The 21,209-nt window shown below is 41.2% G+C and overlaps 1 protein-coding gene across 3 annotated transcripts in view; it reads right to left on the reverse strand.

The window, feature by feature from the left end:
* LOC122816582 (SEC14-like protein 5) overlaps positions 1-21,209 on the reverse strand; it is a 1,360,693-nt gene that overhangs the window by 248,527 nt on the left and 1,090,957 nt on the right. For all 3 annotated transcript variants that reach the window (XM_044089470.1, XM_044089469.1, XM_044089471.1), the window contains one exon: positions 6,506-6,695. In XM_044089470.1, the coding sequence (XP_043945405.1) occupies positions 6,506-6,695 (190 nt within the window). The remainder of the gene's footprint in view (positions 1-6,505; positions 6,696-21,209) is intronic.

A 21,209-nucleotide genomic window follows, 5' to 3' on the forward strand; every position in this document is an offset into this window, starting at 1 on the left:
GACAGAATAACAGATTTTGCATTAGCATGCATTTTATGAGGTCTGAAACTTAAAATGTATGTGATGATTTAGGGGCTGCTGTCCTCAATATGTGAAGAATGTCAGCAGAACAGACAGCAATATGAGAAAAAAATCAGAGACATTCAATAAAATTAAGGCTAGATGAGAACATTGTACGTCCATGTGTGGGGAGGGAGGGGGTAATGGGAAATGTAATGCTTTGGACTGTATGTGTCTGACAGCAGTGACTTCAGTGTTGGTATAATGTATTAATTTCTTCTTTTAGTGAATCAGAATGAAACATTTGAGGAATACTGGGTAAATAAAGTGGCTCTAATTGCTGGGTAAGTTTCTTTGAGTGGGTGTGTGGCAGATTGCCTATGTGTCTGTGCCTTTGCACCTTTGTGTGTGACTCTCATGTCCAGCAATTATAGCCACTTAATGGGCTGTGTACTCTTGGACGTTTATGTGTCAGTCACCATCTTTCTGCTTTTACATCTGCATATGTAATATGTAAATGTTTGTGTCTTTATGAGTGTGTGTCTCTATGAGTGTGTGTGTGTGTGTGTGTGTGTGTGTGTGTGTGTGTGTGTGTGTGTGTGTGTGTGTGTGTGTGTGTGTGTGTGTGTGTGTGTGTCCCTTAGGTCAACTGGTGCCCTAGGCAAAAGGGCTCCATGGTGCCCCCCACCACACTACCTGGTGCCCCTATCCTGGCCGCCTAGTTGGCCTATTGTGTGTGTGTGTGTGTGTGTGTGTGTGTGTGTGTGTGTGTGTGTGTGTGTGTGTGTGTGTACAGACATTATTAAATACTTACATAAGGTAATATTTGGTTGAAAGGCCATGGCCATAGCCAAGGTACACTTTCCATGTAGTGTGAAAATAGGGTGCTACACATTTTGATGGTTTGTCACACATTGCTATAATCTGTGCTCCACACTGGCCTCTTAGCAGGTTGAAACCTATGGACGGAGAGACAGGTTTATAACTCAATGCCTCCTTAACCTCTGTAATAAACGTCCTCTACACATTAAGCAGTGCAGCTCACTATCTTCCCTTAAATATAATCTAAATAAATGTCCTCTACCAATTGAGCAGTGCAGCTCACTATCTTCCCTTAAATATAATCTAAATAAATGTCCTCTACACATTAAGCAGTGCAGCTCACTGCCTTTAAATGTAATCTAGATAATTAGATGGGTTTTCACAACTTACTCTGGGACTGAGTGGTATGGCCCTCCTGGACAAAGGAGATGTGGTCTGAAGAAGGTTAAGGTCAAGGGTTAAATGGTCATAAGACTCAGCCTTGGACTGTCTATGAATATATTACATTTACAAAAGCATATAATCTGCTTAGTCACACTTTACTGCTTAAAACGCTAGGAAGTCTGCTGTGATGTGTTTTGCCCCCCTTTAAAAGCTGCTGAAGCTACCCCATTGCTCATTAATGACTTTTTAACAAAATAATTCCATAAGTAACCAAACAGATATCTTGATCTTATCATGAACCATAACCTATAATTTCAAATGAATACAGCAAAAGTGCTATAACATGCCCTGTACCACCTTAAGACAATACAGTAGGTGTTCACATTTTTCTCTACTTATCTCATAAAGTAATAACAAAAAATATATATACTCATATCAAAACTGGAATATGGGCTTTGCTTAGTATCCCTTTATTATGGCACCTATTCAACATTGCACTCAAAGTGTGTAGGTTCTTCTTTCCTACCACTTTAAGTTCAGTAGAGAGTCGATTATCCGAACATCAATTATCCAAATGCAGCCTTACAAAGTTTTCGGGTAGGAAAAACCATAAAGTCTGAATATGTAAAAGTTATACATATTGCTTTGTGCGAGTTTTTTGAGCTTGTTGACCACTTGTGTGTGAAAAATATTCTTTATTGCTCACTGGAATCGCTGAACCGTTGAAAAGTATATTCCTTGTGTGCAGAAAAAACAAGATTTTAGAAGTTTTTTTATCCGCTTCAATTATATGTTTGATTAGCCGAACAGTTTGATTATCCGAACTACCCTAGGTCCCAATTAGTTCGGATAATCGACTCTCTACTGTACCCATTAATTAAAGATTCTGCAAAAAATTCATTATTCCAGTTACTGTCAGGGCTGCAGGGCTCTCTTGGTTATTTTTATCTTCAGATTTTATCTTCAGAATAATAAAAGACAAACATTGTCAAATTTTATTAGCAAAACTATCCTTTAGTGAGCAGATGTATTCTCTCATAGAAAACAATCCACCCTTCTTATACAGACCATCTTTTGATTCAACAGTTTAAGAGATCTTTTGCTAAAACAGGAAATTTAAAATAAACATGGCAGGCTTTAAAACAACATTAAATGAATACCTGTTTGAAGAAAGTGAATGCAAGCATTTCAGAGACGATGCCTAATACTTTAACATACATAAAGTAAATGCTTTACTTGGATCTTAGAAATTCTATTTTGCAAATACATCTGCTGAATAGTTGTACTTTGCCTTCTGTAACTGTTCATATTTTAATTAATGCCTTTTGCATTATGCATTTCACTGTGTGTGTTTATTTATTATTGTATTACTATTAACTGTTTCTGTGTTACTTAGTTTTACAATTTACTAATACAAGGTCCACGTAGTCCAAGGCTGAAAACCCGTGAATTCATTCAGTCGGAGGAGTCATAAATTAATAAAAAGTTTAGTTTAGTAACATCAAATGACAAAGGTTGAGCACTTTCATCTTCTGAAGAAGTCCAGTGTTTTTTGGATGAAAATTCTCAACCTTTGTCATTGGTTCTTGTTTTGAAGTGGTCGCACAGTTACACGCCTTTTCATTGGTTTATTACTGTTACTATTTTTTAATATCTATTGATTAGGTTATCTTTAATTTTTCTTTCAAAACTGCACTGTGGTCCTTTATGTGATCCTCTGGGAGCCCAGGTCATGCCTAATAAAAGTCAGTCGACCAGTACACCTTCCTGGTAGTCAGACAGTTTAATTAATTAATTAATTAATTAATTAATTAATTAATTAATTAATTAATTAATTAATACACCAGCCCACTTCTCTGCTTCTCTGACTACCCTACCAATCATACCTTACAAGTGAAAGCTAACACTTTGCACTCCTCTTCAGCTCATACTAATTCTGGTATCCCTCGCAGATCAGTCTACTTTTTTCCTTATTCAGTGACTCCATCATTTAAGCAGCCATATTGCTCAGCAAAGTACACCTGGGTCATGACACTGTTTGTGATTACAATAGTATCCCATGGCTGTAATTATAAGAAGGCCCGCAGTTTTCCCTACATGCAAAATGCAAAAGAGGAAACTTGTAAACTTTTATAGGGGGATCCAGTTCCTACTCCTGATTCTAAAAGAATTACTGTAGATCGTGAATAATCATCAGTGTTCATAGGTTCATAGGTAGGTACTAGGCTATCGGCCCAAGGGCCTACGTAAGCCTAGCCAGCAAGGTTCCATAGCTTATGCCACCCAAGAAAGTTATTTTCTTGTGCCACTGTCGAGCAGAGACACAGAAATGATCCCCGGGGTGTATTTCCTATTTCCCATCCACTCATCAAGATAATATAAATTGGCACCATATGCCTGAAAAATCAGACATGCCCTGCTGGAAGTCGTAACAGAGGCAAAGATTTTGGCAAAGAATAGAAAGCCCCCTTCCCAGCAGAGTTTAATTAAAAGTCACATGATATTCTGTGGTATGGTGTGGTGTGATGTGAGGTGGGCTGGGCCTGGTTGGGCATACACAGTGCTAAAGGATATACGATAAAATCTCTTTTATATTTTCCTATTGCTACCTATCTATATTTCATTTCTGATCACTGTTTAGATATAGTTCTATTTCCTGTTGTATTATAGGAAGCCAACTATGCTGGGTCACTTTCAGTCTTTTTGCAGAATGAAATGCAAACTTACATCTCAGTATAAGAATGTTTGCTCATGCCTGCACTATGATATTCACTACACACTAAATGCACTGCTTCTGATTTGCATCTGGGGGTGAGCCAAGTGGGTAAGTCCCTTCACTAATCAATGAATGTTCTGTTTACTACTGTTCTTGTATGCCATACTGCTACTTTCCACATTTATTTTTTTCTTTTTATTTATTTTACATTTGTTTATCAGGAATGTCTGGCTGAGCCAGAGGCCCATTTTCAGCAGAGGCCCAGGGAGAAAAGCTCCAATAGTAACACAATTAACTAAATTAAACAAAGCTTTGCAAAAGTTACAAAATTTAAAGTTACAAAGATTTGAAGAGAAATATTTTTTAACAATAATGGGAACTAATCCCCATTTTACAAACATACATACTCACACTCACACATATTCTGTATGTGGTATAAGAGGTCATAGCACTTACTCCTGACAGCTTTAAAGACAGACCATGCAATGGATGCAGCAGTTTAGCCAAATGTTGATGGCCACTATACTTAACACATTCTTCTAACAAAGCATCAGACTGTAACCTGCATACATAACGTGATTCATTTACATCAAATGTTTTTTGCTGCAGACTTGCTGCACTGTGGTTCATAACTATGAAGTGGCACTCTCATTTCCCATCCCATGATCCTTCATTGCTAAGTCAGGAAGTGTCTTCTTCAACAGGTTTGGGAGTGCTTGCCTTGCAGAAGAATGCACCACTATGCTGTCCTTGTTCTTCTGGAATCTCATCCAAGATCTTAGAGCCATAAACTTAATTCTGCATGCATACGACATAGTGATTACTGAATAGGCCTCACCTGAATTCAGGATTAAGGAAGATCTCCAAAGTAAACAAGCAGAGTTTGAAAACTAATTTAAAACACATGACTTTTCATTACCACATGACTTTCATTAACCTAAAGAAAACTAAATCTATGCTGTTTGGACCTTTGCCATAGGATAAGCAAATTTTCTAGAATATGGAATATTACAAAATCTGGAAACAATCTTGACAATGTTCATATACACAGATATCAGGCTGGACCTCACCCTTACTTTCAACATTGGTCATTACCCTCAAAAGCACATTAATGTTGGGCACTTCAGTGGTGAACAGGGATAAAGCCTTGACTATGGCCCAGCTAACCCAGATTTGATTAGCAGCTCGGGTGACTGATGCAGCGACAGGGAAGAGATGGGTGTCCTCATCCAAGGTTGGAAGGCACTCACTGAAATGCTCCCTGAGGAGAGGGGTGGTCCACAGAGGGGAGTTGTCCACAGAATTAATAAGAGTGGGGAGTGGGGAAAGGGAGTGAGTAGGTCATTCATAACCCCCTCCCCCCGGACAGAAGCACAGACAAGAAGAGCCCCATGACACCCTCAGGGTCCACAACTGGCCCAAGCAAAAACAGAGTATGTTTGGGGGGGGTGGACAGTAGCTGGTAGACTTGGCATGGACTTTGGGTACTGTGGGCTAGGCCAGTAAAGATGAGGTGTGAGGGGACCAAAAACGCATATTAATGTCCAAATGGTAATGTTAAAAAAATGTCTAAGTAGCTAACTTTTGGAGCCAGAACATCAACTGACAAAGATGTATTGCTTCCACTAACAGTATATGGCATTCCACTGCTAACTTATTCCTTTGACAAGAGTTCCCATTTTCTCCAGTTATTGGTAAACAAAATATATGACTACCTTCAGACAGCAAGTGGTACCCTGTCAAAGAAAGTTCTGAATTTGTCCTTATCTTAGCAATATTTAGTCTGCTACACCTCCACCACTGCCCCAGTTTAGCTACAGCTGTCTTAAAGAACACTTAAACACCTACAGACACTGGATCCTACCTAGTTCTGATTTGTTAAAGGCAGGCCATGCCTACTTAACTTAACTGACGTCTTCAAACACTGCACACTTCCTAACTCGACCTTGCCAAGGCATTTGACAAAATACCTTACTCGGGCATTGCAGATAAACTTACACAATTGGGCACAGAAAATAATCACTTTTAAAATAATTCTCATCTACACAGAAATAAACTAATCAGATTTGATTACCTAAATAAAAGCAAGGCAGGAATATGGCTATAAGTTATATATATATATATATATATATGCATATATATATATATATATATATATATATATATATATATATATATATATTTGCTACATTTTTTTAAATAAAATGCAAACAAATATTTTTCTGCAGCTTTTTTAGTTAGTCATAACACCTGTGATCCCTACCAGATCTAACAAAACAGCACTCCAAACTAATGCTTGGAAGTTTTCTGTGTGCCAAATCTTTAACAGCTCCTTTTACAACACTTTACATCACAGAAACTAGCCAGACTGCCATAGAACCAATGATATTCAGCTTTAATATGCAACTTGTCCACATAATTAATAAAGCAAATAAATAAACCTGTCAGAGCTATTGACTTTTGTAGAAAGACTGAGATAATGAGGCCCAATGGAACAAATAAGTGAACCCCAGTATAAGATACAAGCAATATTTTACTGACTATTTTGACTTTGTAACCTGTATTCAAGGAAAAGAAACTGACCTTTGTCATGGTAGTGCCACCCTCCTGCATAATAGTCCTCCAAAACTGGAGGGGGCCTCCATGTTTCCAGGATATAGTCGACTTGGTGCTGCTTTCGCCAGGTTAGTGACTGACACAGCATTTCCCGTGCTTTGTCAATACTGAAGTCCCTTGCTCTCAGGAATCGAAGAATGTGCTCATCTTTGGGAATCTGAAAATAAAAAGACCTTATTGAAAAAATATATATGTGCAAATATATATATATATATATATATGTATATATATATATATATATATATATATATATATATATATATATATATATATATATATTTTTTAATTTTTTATTTTTATTATTATTTAATTCTTAAAACAAACCACTCTTCTCAAAGAAATAGTTAATCTTAAAGCATTAAGCAACACAGCCTCTCAGATCTTTTCTTATATATTTATGTCTGCAGGTGACTTTCTGAACTGCCTGTTACCTTAACGATAGAAGAACAGATGTACCTACACAGTCATATTCAGCTTTATGCATGACTAGTTGCTGGTACATTGTAATGCATAAAAGCAATGAATAACAAATAATGTATGTATTTTTGGCTTGAGTTTGAATCCCATGGCTGCCATCTACATACTGTGTGACTCCTGGAATGTATTAAACCAAACCTAAATTTCTTGGCTACCCTTTGAAAAGAACTGATGCCCTGCAGGTTTTACCCTAGCAAAGCCATTTAAAACACTATCAAACCATGGCATGTAGTAAAGAGTAAAAAAAATCTTGACTGCTAGTAATTTACAAGTTAAAAAAAGCTAAAATATATTTTGTGAGTTTCTCTTCATTAAACAAATTAGAAAACATTATAATTACATTAAAAAATAATGGAACACAAAGAAAGGAAAAAAATGCATATCCACCATCTCTGGGAAGATAACCAATGAGGCAGTTCTGTAGCATACAGTTTCTGCAGACAGCTGGCAAACTCTACATCAGGTAGAGCCCATACAGGCTTGCGGCAGCAATCTTCTGAATCTTCAGGAGGGACAGGGAAGGCAAAGTGGGTGCATTTTACTGTACCACTGCACAATGGGAAATGTTAAATAATCGGTCTAGAAATAATATGATTTAAGCTATGACACCCAGCAGCTGAATTAGCAGCACCATTTTTGTGACAAAAATATCTGTTTGAAGTTATCACTTAAAGAAGCCAGCAATGAACAGTGACAGATGACTAAGCATGACTTTTCTCTACATGGCCAAAATCAGAAACTTGACTTTTAAAGAGCATCAGTTGGAGGTATGTGTTACAGAGGATTATGAGTGGGTCAGCAATAGTTATCCCTTTATTATGTGTTTCAGACATGGGTGCCAAGAAATTCAACATGACAGCAAAGTTGAAGAGGTGAATCCTGGCATCCATGTTGAGAACACATAATTCAGGGTTACAGTCCACTGACAAGCTTATAATTCTTTGTAATGCTTGGAGATTTATGTTATCCATGTACTACAAATTAATCGAAAGGTTTACAAAAAAAAAACGCAATGTGTTTTCCGGGCTTTGAAAACCGGTAAAGCAGTGGGGGAGTGGTTGACGTATTACATATTCCTTGTGTAAGGGAAGCAATTTAATTGAAAATACTTTGTGCAGTTCAGCAGACAGCAGGAAGAAATGGGAATTTAAACAAAGCCATTTCATGTCTTGCTGCTGCTGCTGTTAACAGCACTGTCTGTTTTTAGTGCAATGCGATGTTAACAGCACCTATGTAGTGCTTAACAATTACACATTCATGTAAACGTTGTTAAGGTCAGGTCTTGTGCTTATCGGCCCTGAACCAGGAAATAATTTAGCATTTTGTTAAGAGTAATCAGGATACTCTATGCACTACATTCAATTTCATCCAACCCCTTGCCATCCTCAGTGCTGTATAACATCAGTGAATGTGTAACACCTCACTAACTTGTTGAGTTCCCAGGCAAGAACACAGTGAGTAGACCTCTAACTATGAAGAACCAAGCCACTATCAGGAAAACCAGGAATAACAAGGAACAGAAAATACATTGTGTATCCATAAGCCTGCTGCCATCCACAAGCAATACAAAAAGTAGATCTGTCTGTTGGGTATCTCAGAAAAAAAGGACACAAGGCCTAAAGGGATGCGTTCTCTCAGAGACTCTTTTAGTATTCTGTTCAGTTTGTCCTTCTTTTGGCCATGGATTTACAAACAACAGCAAATAATACCTCAACTGAAACAGTTTCAAAGATTGGTGTCTTAATTGATGATAACTTAAAATATGATCAACACATCACACAAGCCATCAAGTAAACTCATCAAATGTGTGGCTCCCTCTACAGAAACAAAACCCTCCTCACTGACTACTCTAGGAATTCTTTAGCAACATCTTATCTTTTCCCATCACTTGTCTATGCAGCACCCATCCTGACTAACCTTCACTCCACCCTAAAAAATAAACTAAAGGCTTGCTACAATAAAATAGCTAAGTTTGCATCCAACTTATCAAACTGTTCACGGTACTGCATAGCACTGACCTACCTACACTGGCTTCAACAACCTAATTATCCAACCTAATCCCGAATGCTTACTGCTCACAAAATAATACATAAACTCAACACCTGCCCATCACTACAAAACATCCTCAAACACTTCTTCTCTCCTAGGAATCTCCACTCACAGAACAAATATCTCCTGACCAGGACCAAGTCTCCTAACAGTGCAGGCAGCTCACTTTACTTGGCTTGTGTTGCTAAACACTGAAACTCCATCCCACCCACCCTAAAACAAGACCAAGACTACATTAGCACATGTCCCAAACAATCTAAAACAACACTTAACTAAACCCACCTTTCTTTATGTTTCTCTTTCACTGCCAATCTCTCTATTAACCACCCTGACTCTTTCACCTTTCTTAACCCTGTCTCTATCTCTTTCATCCTCACTGCTCCTCCTCCAACTAGCCTATATCCATAATTCTCTGCTACTACTACCTCCTCCTTATCCACCTCATCATCTTCCTATCTCCTCTTATCTTAACCTTTCTACTATCAGAACTTTTTCTACTTGTGTTTTTCTTGATTATTTTTTCTTATATCCTTCCTCCTCTATTTCCTGTCCCTGGTCTAGTGACATCCTATCTCCTTACTGTTAATATACATGTACTGAACTTACGTACATTATCGTTGCTCTTGTATCTCCAGCTGTTACATGTTAACAAGTGTCTGACTTGTATAACAACATCATCAATAAAACACGCTTAAAAGTTGATTCAGTAGTAAGGGATGTGGGAACTCACATAGATAGTAACATAGCCTTCAACCATCATGTGTCCAAGGTAGTAAGAAAATCCTTTCCATGTAGCTCAACTTATAAGCAAGGGCATGGCATCTAGGTCCAGAGAGGTCATCATATCATTGTACTTGACCTTTATCATCCCATCATACAGTAAATCACCCTCTCCTTATCCCATCTCTCCATACAATTCTCAAACCCTACCACTCTTCTAGACCACTACGCTCCTGCAACAAAAATCGACTCCAGGTCACCAAAGCCAAAAACTCAGCAGGTGAAGCACTTTTTTCCTGCGCTATATCCAAGCTCTGCAACAACCTTCCCATTACCATAACTACCCTTCATTCCTGCAGTCTTTTCAAGACTGCACTTAAATCTCATCTAATTTCCCACTGGCTTTGTCCTTGTCCAAGCCCCAACTAATAACCCACCCTTCAACCCTTCTCTCCTATCCCAAATTTAGATAGAGTATCCTCTCTATCATTATAAAGCTGAACTGAAGATTACTCACTGCTTATTAATCCTTCCAGGATTTAGTTATCATTTAGTCTATTATTATTATCTAGTTACTGTCTAGAAAATTTGTAGCACTGTGTTTTACTTCTTATTTCTCAATGTTTTTAATTAGAACTTACTACTCAGTTGTACCGATTTTGCTCCTGTATTACTTCATGTCATGATCATTTCTACTGTATACATACCTTTATTGTTATTGTTTTCCCATCTACCATGTCTTTCTGTGGAGCTTTTCTCCACGGGCCTCCACTGAAAAAGGACCTGTGTCCAGTCGGAATTTCCTGGTAAGCAACTTGAATACCCACAAAGGTTCCTTACAAAAAGAATACAGGGAGTAAACACAATGACCTGGGCTGATCGCCTCAAAGCCCTGTCTCTTTACTCTGTATCATACAGACGTCTGAGAGGTGATCTTTGCCTGGCATACAAGGAATTCCTGGACCCTGTTTTGATGAACCTTTTGAACATCTACAAAAAAACTGCATTTGAACTACTAGATTAACAACCTAAATTTTGCTTGCAACATAACAGGACGTGTTACAGAGATAGATATATTGCTCAGAGAATTCCCATTCTCTGGAACAGGTTCCCCATCCATGTGAAGCAAATTCATCCCTAGCCCTATTTAAGTGCACTTGGAGCAATGAATAATTGGATTAATTAATTGGACAAAAGTAATTGGAAATTCACCTCTCGCCTGGCTCCTATGTCTCTTTATGGACAAAGGCAGTCAGTAAATCACCCCCTATATAAATCAAATTTGTGGGTCACATTTGGGTAACAAAGTTAGGCTTATAAAGGCCCTAGTGATAGTTAGCCTAACATACACTTATGAATCTATGAACCCATATAATAATATATCTTCTAAAGTATATGATAAATGTCTTTACTATGTGTCTCAATACTGCCTGCAAAGTAAAGCTTAAAATATGTCATTTTTATTTTGTTGTAAATATGCATTTTATGTGGCTCTTTTCTGCCCAGACCTCCATTGAAAATGGGACTTGTGCCCAGTGAGACTCTCCCAGTAAACAAGATAATAAATAATAAATAAACAAGGGACCAAGGAGAGTAACAAAGATGTTTTTCAGTCCACTCCATATTTTACTGTTTAAAAAATCTAAAGTGACGTACAGCATAAAACAAAAACACGGGTAGGAAGAAGAACACTAGCAATAAATGTTAAATTTCAGATCAGATATCTGATGGAGCAGTCTGGATTACTACAAATACAGTTTAAAGTAAGGTAAAGCCAAGCAAGCATTAATGCCTGACAGGGTGTGTGTTAATGTGTAATTAATGCTTGTCCAGGGGTGTTGTGAGGCCCGACGCCTCAGGCAGAGGGCCTCTACACCCCTGAAAGGGCATTAATTATACATTAACACACACCCTGGAGCAGGATCGGCCTTTGGTAAACTGGTGCTCTAGGCAAAAGGTCTCCACGGCGCCCCCCCCCCCAACATCTCTCGATTCCCCCATCTTGGTATACCTACACTATTCAGATTACTGGAAAAGTGCCCCTGCTACAGCGGTGCCCTAGGCGGCTGCCTGGTTGGCCTATGCCCAAGGCCAGCTATGCCCTGGAGGGCATTATTGCACTTAGAGAATGGGTTCACTGTAAAATTGTTGTGTTTTACTTTTGTATTTTTTTAAGTTCTATTTTATTTTTTTAATATATTTTTGATGCAAACTAGTTCTTCCGCCTAATGTTTCATACTTGCTGTAGTATATGTTAATGGTGTTGGAAAAAGCATTTTACATCTAAAATATATTAAAAAAAATAAACTAGTACTTAAAAATACAAAAGTAAGTAAAACACAATAATTTTACAGACAGCCCATTCTCCAAGGGCTGGCAGAGATCATTATCTCTTCACTCTCTCTCTCTTACACACACACACACACACACACACACACACACACACACACACACACACACACACACACACACACACACACACACACACACACACACACACACACACAGTTTCTCTGATGTCATGCGCACATTCACTCACACATGCAGACAGAAACACATATAGTAGATCGAGCGCTCTCTCTCTCTTACTCTCATACACACATACAGTCTGTCACACATGCTTTATTTTCTTTTTTCTTTTTTTATTTTATGCTCGCTAAACAGCAAAAGCACTACTTAGCGAGTGTAAAATAATGGCTTGACTTGATAAGCTGCCATGAAGAGACAGACTTGTTTTTCAGCGGGAATTACTTGTATAATAATACCCTGCTGGAGAACGTTCACTCTCCAGTCAGGGTACTGATGTACAGTAAGCCCATTCTCTAAGTGTTAATAACATTACTTCAGTAATACAGCAGATAGTTTAGAATACAAGATAATAGCATTAAATATATATGAGAAACCTAACAACAAATTACCAGCTCTCTTATATCCAGTAAAGACAGTCAAGTGTCTGAGGCACACTTCTTTGAATAGTAACCAAATGAAATAATGTTGCTAAAGCTTCCATTTTTATGAAGGATAATTACTTAGGACAGACACCAGGAAAAACAGAAGTTATGTCTTACCATAACATTCCATCTGTGTTGTTGATCTTCCTTCATTCATTACTGATGGGTTATCGGTTCCGTCCTCGGAACCGAGCTGGACATATATCAAGCTCGCGCCAGCCAAAAACTCTCGAGCCAAGGTCCTACCCAGAATGGTCTGCTCCATGTTACCTCAGATCGAGTTTGCTAGTTGATAGACAAAAGTAGAGGCTACCTCTGGTCATAACAGACCTACAACAAAGGAGTATATGAGATCAACCAGGAACCTCCATAGGGGGATGGAGGGTGGGGAGTAATGAATGAAAGAAGATCAACATCACAGATGGAACATTATGGTAAGACATAACTTCTTTATCTGATGTTGCTAATCTTTGTTCATTCCTTACTGATGGGACAGAGTCCCCAGCTACCTGTATCCCTGGGTGGCCCTCATGGAAGGACATTCCTGAGCACCATGGAGCCAAAATAAGCTCTACCTCTGGAGGCCAAATCCAATTTGTAATGAAGAATAAAGGTATGAGGTTTGGCCCAAGTCGCAGTTGAGCAAATATCACTGAGCGAAGCTTTAGCATGGAAAGCTGAAGTTGCCATAGACCTTGTAGAATGTGCTTTCACTCTGTGAGGCACGGTGATGTTGTTCTTGTTCCAGATAAAGATACTGCAATTTCTCAACCATGATACCAATATAACTTTCGAGACAGGATGACCTAGTCTTGGTCCAGAAAAGGCCAGAAAAAGTTGGTCTGATTTACGGGGAGATTTTCTTCTGTCCAGGTAGAATCGTATTTGCCTATGAACATCCAGGGAGTGCAGGCAATACTCTCCCTTATTAGAATGATTAGGGAAAAAGTACTGGTTGATAGACAGCTCTGACACCACTTTTGGTAAAAAGGAAGAATTAGTTCTCAGTGATACCCTATCCTTATGGAAGATAAGATAGGAACGTTTAATGCACAAGGCTTGAAGTTCTGGCAAGCGTCTGGCCGATGTTATTGCAATCAGAAACAAAGTTTTCCACGAGAGATATTTTAAATCACATGAAGACACAGGTTCAAAGGGGGGAGCTGTTAGGGCTTGCAGTACCAAGGTCAAATCCTAAGATTGTACTGGTTCTCTAAAGGGAGGTATTAGGTGAAGAACCCCCTTCAAGAAAGTTTTACAGAGTCTATGTGACATGAGTGAAGAATCCTGAAAACCAATGTGGAAATTTGAAATGGCAGCTAAATGCACACAAATGGTACAGGCAGACACCCCAGAGTGGAAAAGATGTGATAAGTAATCCAAAACCACCGAAACTGGGGCTGACAAGGGGTCTAATTGTTTATTCGCTGCCCATAGAGAAAACATTTTTTCCATTTATTGAGATAGATTAGTCTGGTGGACGATTTATGAGATGCAATAAGAATATTGCGCACCGGGGATGAGAGGTTTTCCTGCCTGGCAATCATTGGAAGTGGAGGAACCAAGCTGTTAATTTCAGGGTTGTTAGACTGGGGTGAGTCAGACCCTGCAGATGGGAGATCAACGTTGGGGATGGAGTGAGGATCCACGGTCGATCTAGCAGGTGAGGGCAGAGGAAGGGGAACCAGACTTGTTGAGGCCAATATGGACCAATGAGGATCACTTTGCTTTTCAACTGCTGTGCTTTGTTCAGAAATTGGGAGATGAGGGGGAGAGGAGGATAAGCATAAAGTAGACCCGAGGGCCAAGCGTGGACTAGAGCGTCTCTCTGTGACTGTCCCTGAGGGGGGATCACGGCAAAATAGTTGCTGCAATTGTAGTTGGTTGGGGAGGTGAATAGGTCGCAGCAAGGTTGGCCCAAGCGGTTGAAAATTTTTGCTGCTATCGCATTGTTGAGGGGACCACTCGTGAGGTTGTAGGATGCACCTGCTCAACTTGTCTGCTATCATGTTGGAGCTCCCAGGAAAGTGCGTTGCAACTAGAAAGCAGTTGGAAGCTACTGCCCATTGCCATATTCTTAAGGCCTCTCGGCATAACAGATAAGATCTGGTGCCCCCTTGCTTGTTGATGTAGCAGACCACTGACATGTTGTCTGACTGGATCGCAATAGTCCCTGACGGAAAGATAGAATGGAATGCTTGCAATGCTAGTAGCACCGCCCTCAGGACATTGATATGCGAAAGGGCCTCTGTCTCCGACCAGGTGCCTTGGACCGAGTATCCCTGACATAGCCCCCCCACCCCATCAGGGAGGTGTCCGTGGTCACCATGGCTTTCGGCTAATGGGGGCTGAAGGGGCGAGACCATTATTGGGGATTTCGAGATGTCCACCAGAGTAAATCTTGCTTGCATCTCTGAGTTACACTTACCTGAAAGGACAAAGGATGTTGTAGAGGGAACCACTGAGTGAGAAGTAACCACTGAAGGAGTCTCATGTGGAATCTGGCTAGAGGAACAATGGTGATCGAGGCTGCCATTGACTCCAAGAGTTGGAGTATGGATCGAGCGGAAGACTTGTGGTGACAAAGCAGTGGCTGAACCTGTTGCCTTACTCTTTGAAGTCTATGGTCCAGGAGAGAAGCTATGCAATTTCTCATCTCCAACAGCACCCCAATGAATTATACACACTGTGCTGGGGTTGTGTTGGACTTCTCCCAGATTATAGTGATTCCCTGGTGTTATGTTGTGAGGAGAGTGTAGTGTAGGGCTTCTTCCAGTAGACGCTTGGTGGGGGCAGTGAGGAGCCAGTCATCTAGATATGGTAACGCCTGAAATCTTTGAAGTCGCAGGTGAGCGATAACCACTGCCATGCATTTGGTGAACACTCTGGAGGCTGTAGAGAGACCAAAGGGCAGTGCTCAAAATTGATAGTGACTGGCTCCTATGCAGAAGCGAGGTATCTTCTTGAGCGTTTGTCCATTTTTATGTGGTAATACGCATCTTGAAGATCTAGAGAGCACATCCAATCATCTTCGTCCAATAGAGGAAGGATAGACTGAACCATGACCATCTGGAGTTTCTCTGTTTTTATAAATTTGTTCAGTGTGCTGAGATCCAGAATTGGTCTCCAGTCCCCTGTCTTTTTTGGCACTAAAAAGAACCTTGAGTAGAAACCGGATCCTATCTGGTCTGGGGGGACCGTTTGGATGACTCTTTTTTGTAGCAGCTTTTGAATTTCATGTGCTGCTGCTTCCCTTTGACTGGGTGGAACTTCTCTGGATGAGGTTGGACAAAGATGGTAGGGGATGCGATAGCCTCTGGATATTATCCGTTGTACCCAAGAGTCAATGGTTATGTTTTGCCAGGCAGTGGGGTACAAGGAAAAACAACCCCCGTCAGCTTCCAGAGGTGAGCGGTTACGCAACGCTTCAGGAGCGCTGATAGAGTTGGCCAGAGAAAAACATCTCTGGAACCCTGGTTTTGCTTACTTCCTCAGCCCCGAAAGGGGCATTTTCCATTGGAGTTTTCCCCTCTGCCTCTAGGGGAAAACTCAGCACTTGCATCATGGAAAGAGTTCTGTGATTTCCTGTGCCACAACTTCCCACTCCTCTGATTTCTGGAGTTAGAATCATTGAGGAGTGGAGTGTCTGACACCAATGGCAGATGGGGTCTTGCCGTCTTGTTCGCACCTTACCAGCGTATCTTTAACTTTAGGGCCAAACAAAGAAGCGGCCTCAATGGGGGCGTTCATAAAGGAAGCCTTAAAGGAGTCCACAAAGTCAAAAAGGTGCATCCAGGCATGTCGTCTGGTGACTATACCTGCACTTGCCATTCTAGCCGCTCTTTCCATTGCATGTGAAGTAAGATGCATGTAAGAATTGGCTATGGACTCTAGGGTGGCTATCTGAGAAGCTACGTTGTCACGGACCTCATCAGAAACAGCTCCTGCCAAGGTTTCTGAGAGTTGGTTGATAAGATCCCTCTGGAGCCTCGTAATGTGTGCTAAATAGTTCAAAGACATTAGGGCGAAGGTCGATGAAGCAAACACATGCTTCCTGAGTCTGACTATTGCCCGGGACTCCTTGTTGGGTGGATGGACAGTTTGGCTCTCTTCTGCCAAGTCTTTCTTGGTTGCAGCCTCCACCACCATGGCATCTACTGGAAGACCTCTTGATCAATGGGGATGCTCAGCTGGGAGAGATAACATCTTGTCAGGCCTCTGTGGTATAGCTTCCAGGGTGTCAGGAGCCTTCCATGCGTGCTGGACAATGAGCTGGACAAGCTCATCTGCCGGCAGGGTAACCCAGGAGGTAGGAGGCCAGGCATGCCTGCAGGAATACGGATTCCTCTGAGGAAGGATTAGAGGACTTCCAGTCACCTCTCTGCCTAAAGATCTTGAGGATGTTACCAAAGGACACCTCATCAGAGGGTGACCGTGGGGAACCTTCCCAGTCACCAAAGTCCGTATGTTCAGTCAAAGACTCCTCAGTGGAGTCCATGTGCTTCCTCTTGCACGAAGCCTTGTGAGATACTTGCTCAGTGGGAAGACTGCAAAGAGAGGGTCTCCTGAGGGGGAGAAACCTGAGGCCCTTGTGCCCGGTGTCTGGCAGATGTGGCTTGTGAGAGTTGTGGCACAGAGGGGGGAGAGGACTCTGACATGTGGGGTTTGCCAGCGGAGGCAAGCGCCCTATTTATGGCCTGGAAGGCCGGCCTGCCTAAAGAGGGATGGGAGCCCGGAACTGAGCATGACAACCTCAGAACTGGGGTCACACCCCACTCCGATGAGCCGACCCCCAGACCAGGAGTCTCAAGAGGACCATGAAGCGTGACAGAGAGAGGATTCCTGGAGGGTGCCATAGAAAAAAATCAGCGTGGAACCAAGAATGCCCTCCCCCATGGTACAGCCACTGGCCTGAGAAGAGCCCAATGCCCAGTGCACTGATGGCCACAAGGACGACTCCGGCTCCAAAGTGAGTTCCACTATTGGGGTCGGAGGGAGGGAAGCTGCTGTCGAAGTAATGGGCTTCAATACTTGGGTGGAAGTCGAAGGAGGAGTGTACGTTGGAGTTTGAGGAGAAATACATTCACCTGAAGGAGGGAATGCAGGTTTAGATGGTTGAGAGAGACCTCTGGCCACAAGCAACTGGTCAACAAGCCACAACACATCTTGTTCAGAGAGGCTCCTGGTCGACCTCATAGAGAAACTTGAAGGCAAATCTGGCCTTTCTAGAAAAGAACTATATTGGCTACCAATGAATGGACCCAAAGAAGGAGATTACTTGGTCCTTGCTAATTTGAGTGGTGCAGAGCCCAGAACTGAGGATGTCTGCACCGAGGAAAGTGGTGTCGAAGTAGTATATGCCGACGAAGTAAGTGCCATAGAAGTCGAAGGTGTCTGCACCATAAAGACAAGTGTCTGCACTGATGGGTACAGTGCCGTTGAGGAAGGTGTCTGCATTGGTAACAATGACGGTGCCAAAAAGGACTGCACTGAAAAGCATGTCGGTGCTGAAAGTGTCTGCACCATGGAGGACAGTATCGTCAAACTCTGGGTCAAAGGGGATTGTACCAACGGTGCCGAAGGAGACTGTACCTGCAGGGACGGTGCCGGTAAGGGCTGCGATGGAACTGTCAGAGCCATAAGGGTCTGCACCGGGAACTCAGGTGCCAGTGTTGATAAGGAGGACATGGGTGGAGCAAGAATCAACTGGGGCGGTGCCGTGCCTGGAGCCGAAAGGGTCACAAGTGGCAGCGCCGGAGTAGCAATTCTCACTTTCTTATGAGTCAACTCCCTACGATCTCCAGAGGGAGATGAAGTGAGTGACCATGATGAGGAAAAGGAAGAACGCCTCTTACGGGGTTTGGCAGGAGGGGGTGAGCCCTCTGACCCAGAGATAGCCTCACAGAAAGGATATTTGAGGAGACCGTTCAGGATTAATTTGTTCTTTCTCTCGTTAATAGTCCTGGTAGAAAAATTTCTACAAATCCCACATGGGGGATCCGCAGTAAGGTGGAAGACATTCAAACAACAGACACATAAGTCATGACCATCGGAAAGTGGTAACTTATGGCCGCAATCCTTACACTGTTTAAAACTAACACTACTTTTCTTGTCCAACATAATGATGTGGAGAAGAACAACAGTACCAAGAATAACAAAGGCTACCCAGAAGGGTAAGAAGAGAGAGAGAAGGAAGGAAACATTACCAACGATGGTAATGAAGAATTACCTCAAAGGTAAGAAAAAGAGTAATAAAGGGAAAGAGACTAAAGGTTAAGAGTCTTAAAGATACGATAGGGTAGGAGAATAATAAAAGTAACTGACTGAAAAACTTTTAAAGTAGTAACAATATATAAAATTTCAAAAATTATTCACTTAGCTGAGAGAGAGTGGCTTGACACGACTGTACAGCAACGCAGCAAACGAGATCTGAGGTAACAGGGAGCAGAGCATTCTGGGTAGAACATTGGCTCAAGAGTTTTTGGCTAACGCGAGCTTGATATATAGCCGGCTTAGTTCCTAGGACGGAACCGATAACCCATCAGTAAGGAATGAATGAAGATTAACAACATCAGATTGTTACTTCTGTATGGGAGGGAAAGATCTCAGTCCACCCCCACACATCCATTTGATGGAATGCAATATCCTCCTACATGCCCAGATAATTAACAAAATCGTATCTACGATCTCTGCAACTAGACAAAATAGACTACTGTTGCCATGATAAAAGCTCCAGTAGGTTTCCAGCACATTGTATTATTTTTTGTGTCCTACTAAAGAATTTTGTGAACAGAGGATATTGGAAAGTAAAACCAGGTAGACATGGATCTGGCTAATTCTCCCCATGAGTGCTGGCCACACTAGAAACATTTCTGTATGGTGGATGTGATGACTAATCTGCTGTGTCCTGTGAAGCCACAACTCCGGTCACTTACCCTGGCCTGCACTAAAGCTACTTACTCAAGCAGCAAGCCTGGACAAGCTTACTACAGTGTTTACACATAGACTGGAAACCTTTATCTCTAAGCCTTTCTACAAAGTCAGGCAGATTTATTTATTTTTATTTATTTTGTTTGTTTACTGGGTAATGTCTGACTGGGCATGAGGCCCATTTTCAACGGCGACCTGGGGAGAAAAGCTACATACATAGAAATAGACAGTCAGTATTAAACAATCAAATTGAACACATATTAATCAACAATGTACAAAGCAACTCAGTAAAGAAATTAGTTATATAACAATAATTAGCAAATAATTAACAAATAAATTAACAAATTTAACAAAAAAATGGCACAGTTAGTGATAAAAACTGGCTGCATGAGTTAATAGTGAGAACAGTGTGATACAGTAATTGCAAGATACAGAAATGCAGTCTACATAACAGATAAAGACAAAGCAGTATATGTGTATACATTGCTAACTGAAACTGAGTATCGAATCAAGATAGCCTTCAGCAGTTAAAAGGTGTAGCTGTGAGAATGAGCTAGTTTACGGTATTAGGTAGCTTAACCAGGAGTATGGCAGGTGCAGAGCCACTGTTTTGCTAGATGTTCCTTAAGGAGGTTTTTAAACTCATGAATGCTGGGGTTTTTAGCCATGAGTTGAGGAAGAGTGTTCCACAGTTTGGCAATTTTATGGGAAAAAAGGGCGGTGCCCTGTGTGTTGTGGGCTTGGGTAATCTTTAACAATAGTTTATTTGAGGATCTTAGAGCTCTAGGATTGCTGTTGGGTTGGACTAGCTTGGTGAGTGCCGCACAGTTGTTAGGTTTGTGAATTATATTGTGGGCTATGGACAGTTGGTTAAATGTTAGAAGGTTTGGTAATTCTAACAATTTAAGTTGGGAGAGTACAGAGCAGTGGTGGGTTCTGTAAGGGTGGCCTGTGGTAAACTTGGCGATTTTGTTGTAGCATGATTCCAGATTATTTAGGTCAGATTTATGAATGTTTGTAAATACTAGGGAGCCATAGAGGAGGGTGGAGAGTAGATGTGTGCAGGCAGTGGCTAGTCTGGCGTTGTCTGTAAGGTAAGGTTTAATTCTGTAAAAGGTGCCAAGTTGGGAATGGACATTTTTGATGGTGAGGGAGATGTGGGTGTCAAACCTTGGGTTATCATCAATTGTGACACCTAGAAGTTTGGCTTGGCTGGTGGGATCTATTTTGGTTCTGTTTGTGGAAAGGATAGAAAGTGGAGTCAGACATGTTTTGGGTTTATTGTAATTGAAGGCAATTAACTTGCTTTTTTTGGGGTTAAGTCCTGGAAAGATTTTTGCATTTTTGTTTGTAGGTCCTAGGCGGTGGGGGTTGTGCAGAGTAATGTAGAGTTGTTGGCATATTGGACTATGGAGGCTAGTTAGGTTGAAGAGCTGAGGTTGTTAGTAAAAATTGTATAGAGAAGGGGGCCAAGTATGGATCCTTGGGGTACACCAACACTGATGGGTAGAATGGGGGACAGGGTGTTCTCGCATTTGGTGGCT

Source organism: Protopterus annectens, chromosome 12.part0 (genome assembly GCF_019279795.1).
Source record: "Protopterus annectens isolate FY-2018-M chromosome 12.part0, PAN1.0, whole genome shotgun sequence".
Taxonomy (NCBI): Eukaryota; Metazoa; Chordata; order Ceratodontiformes; family Protopteridae; genus Protopterus; species Protopterus annectens.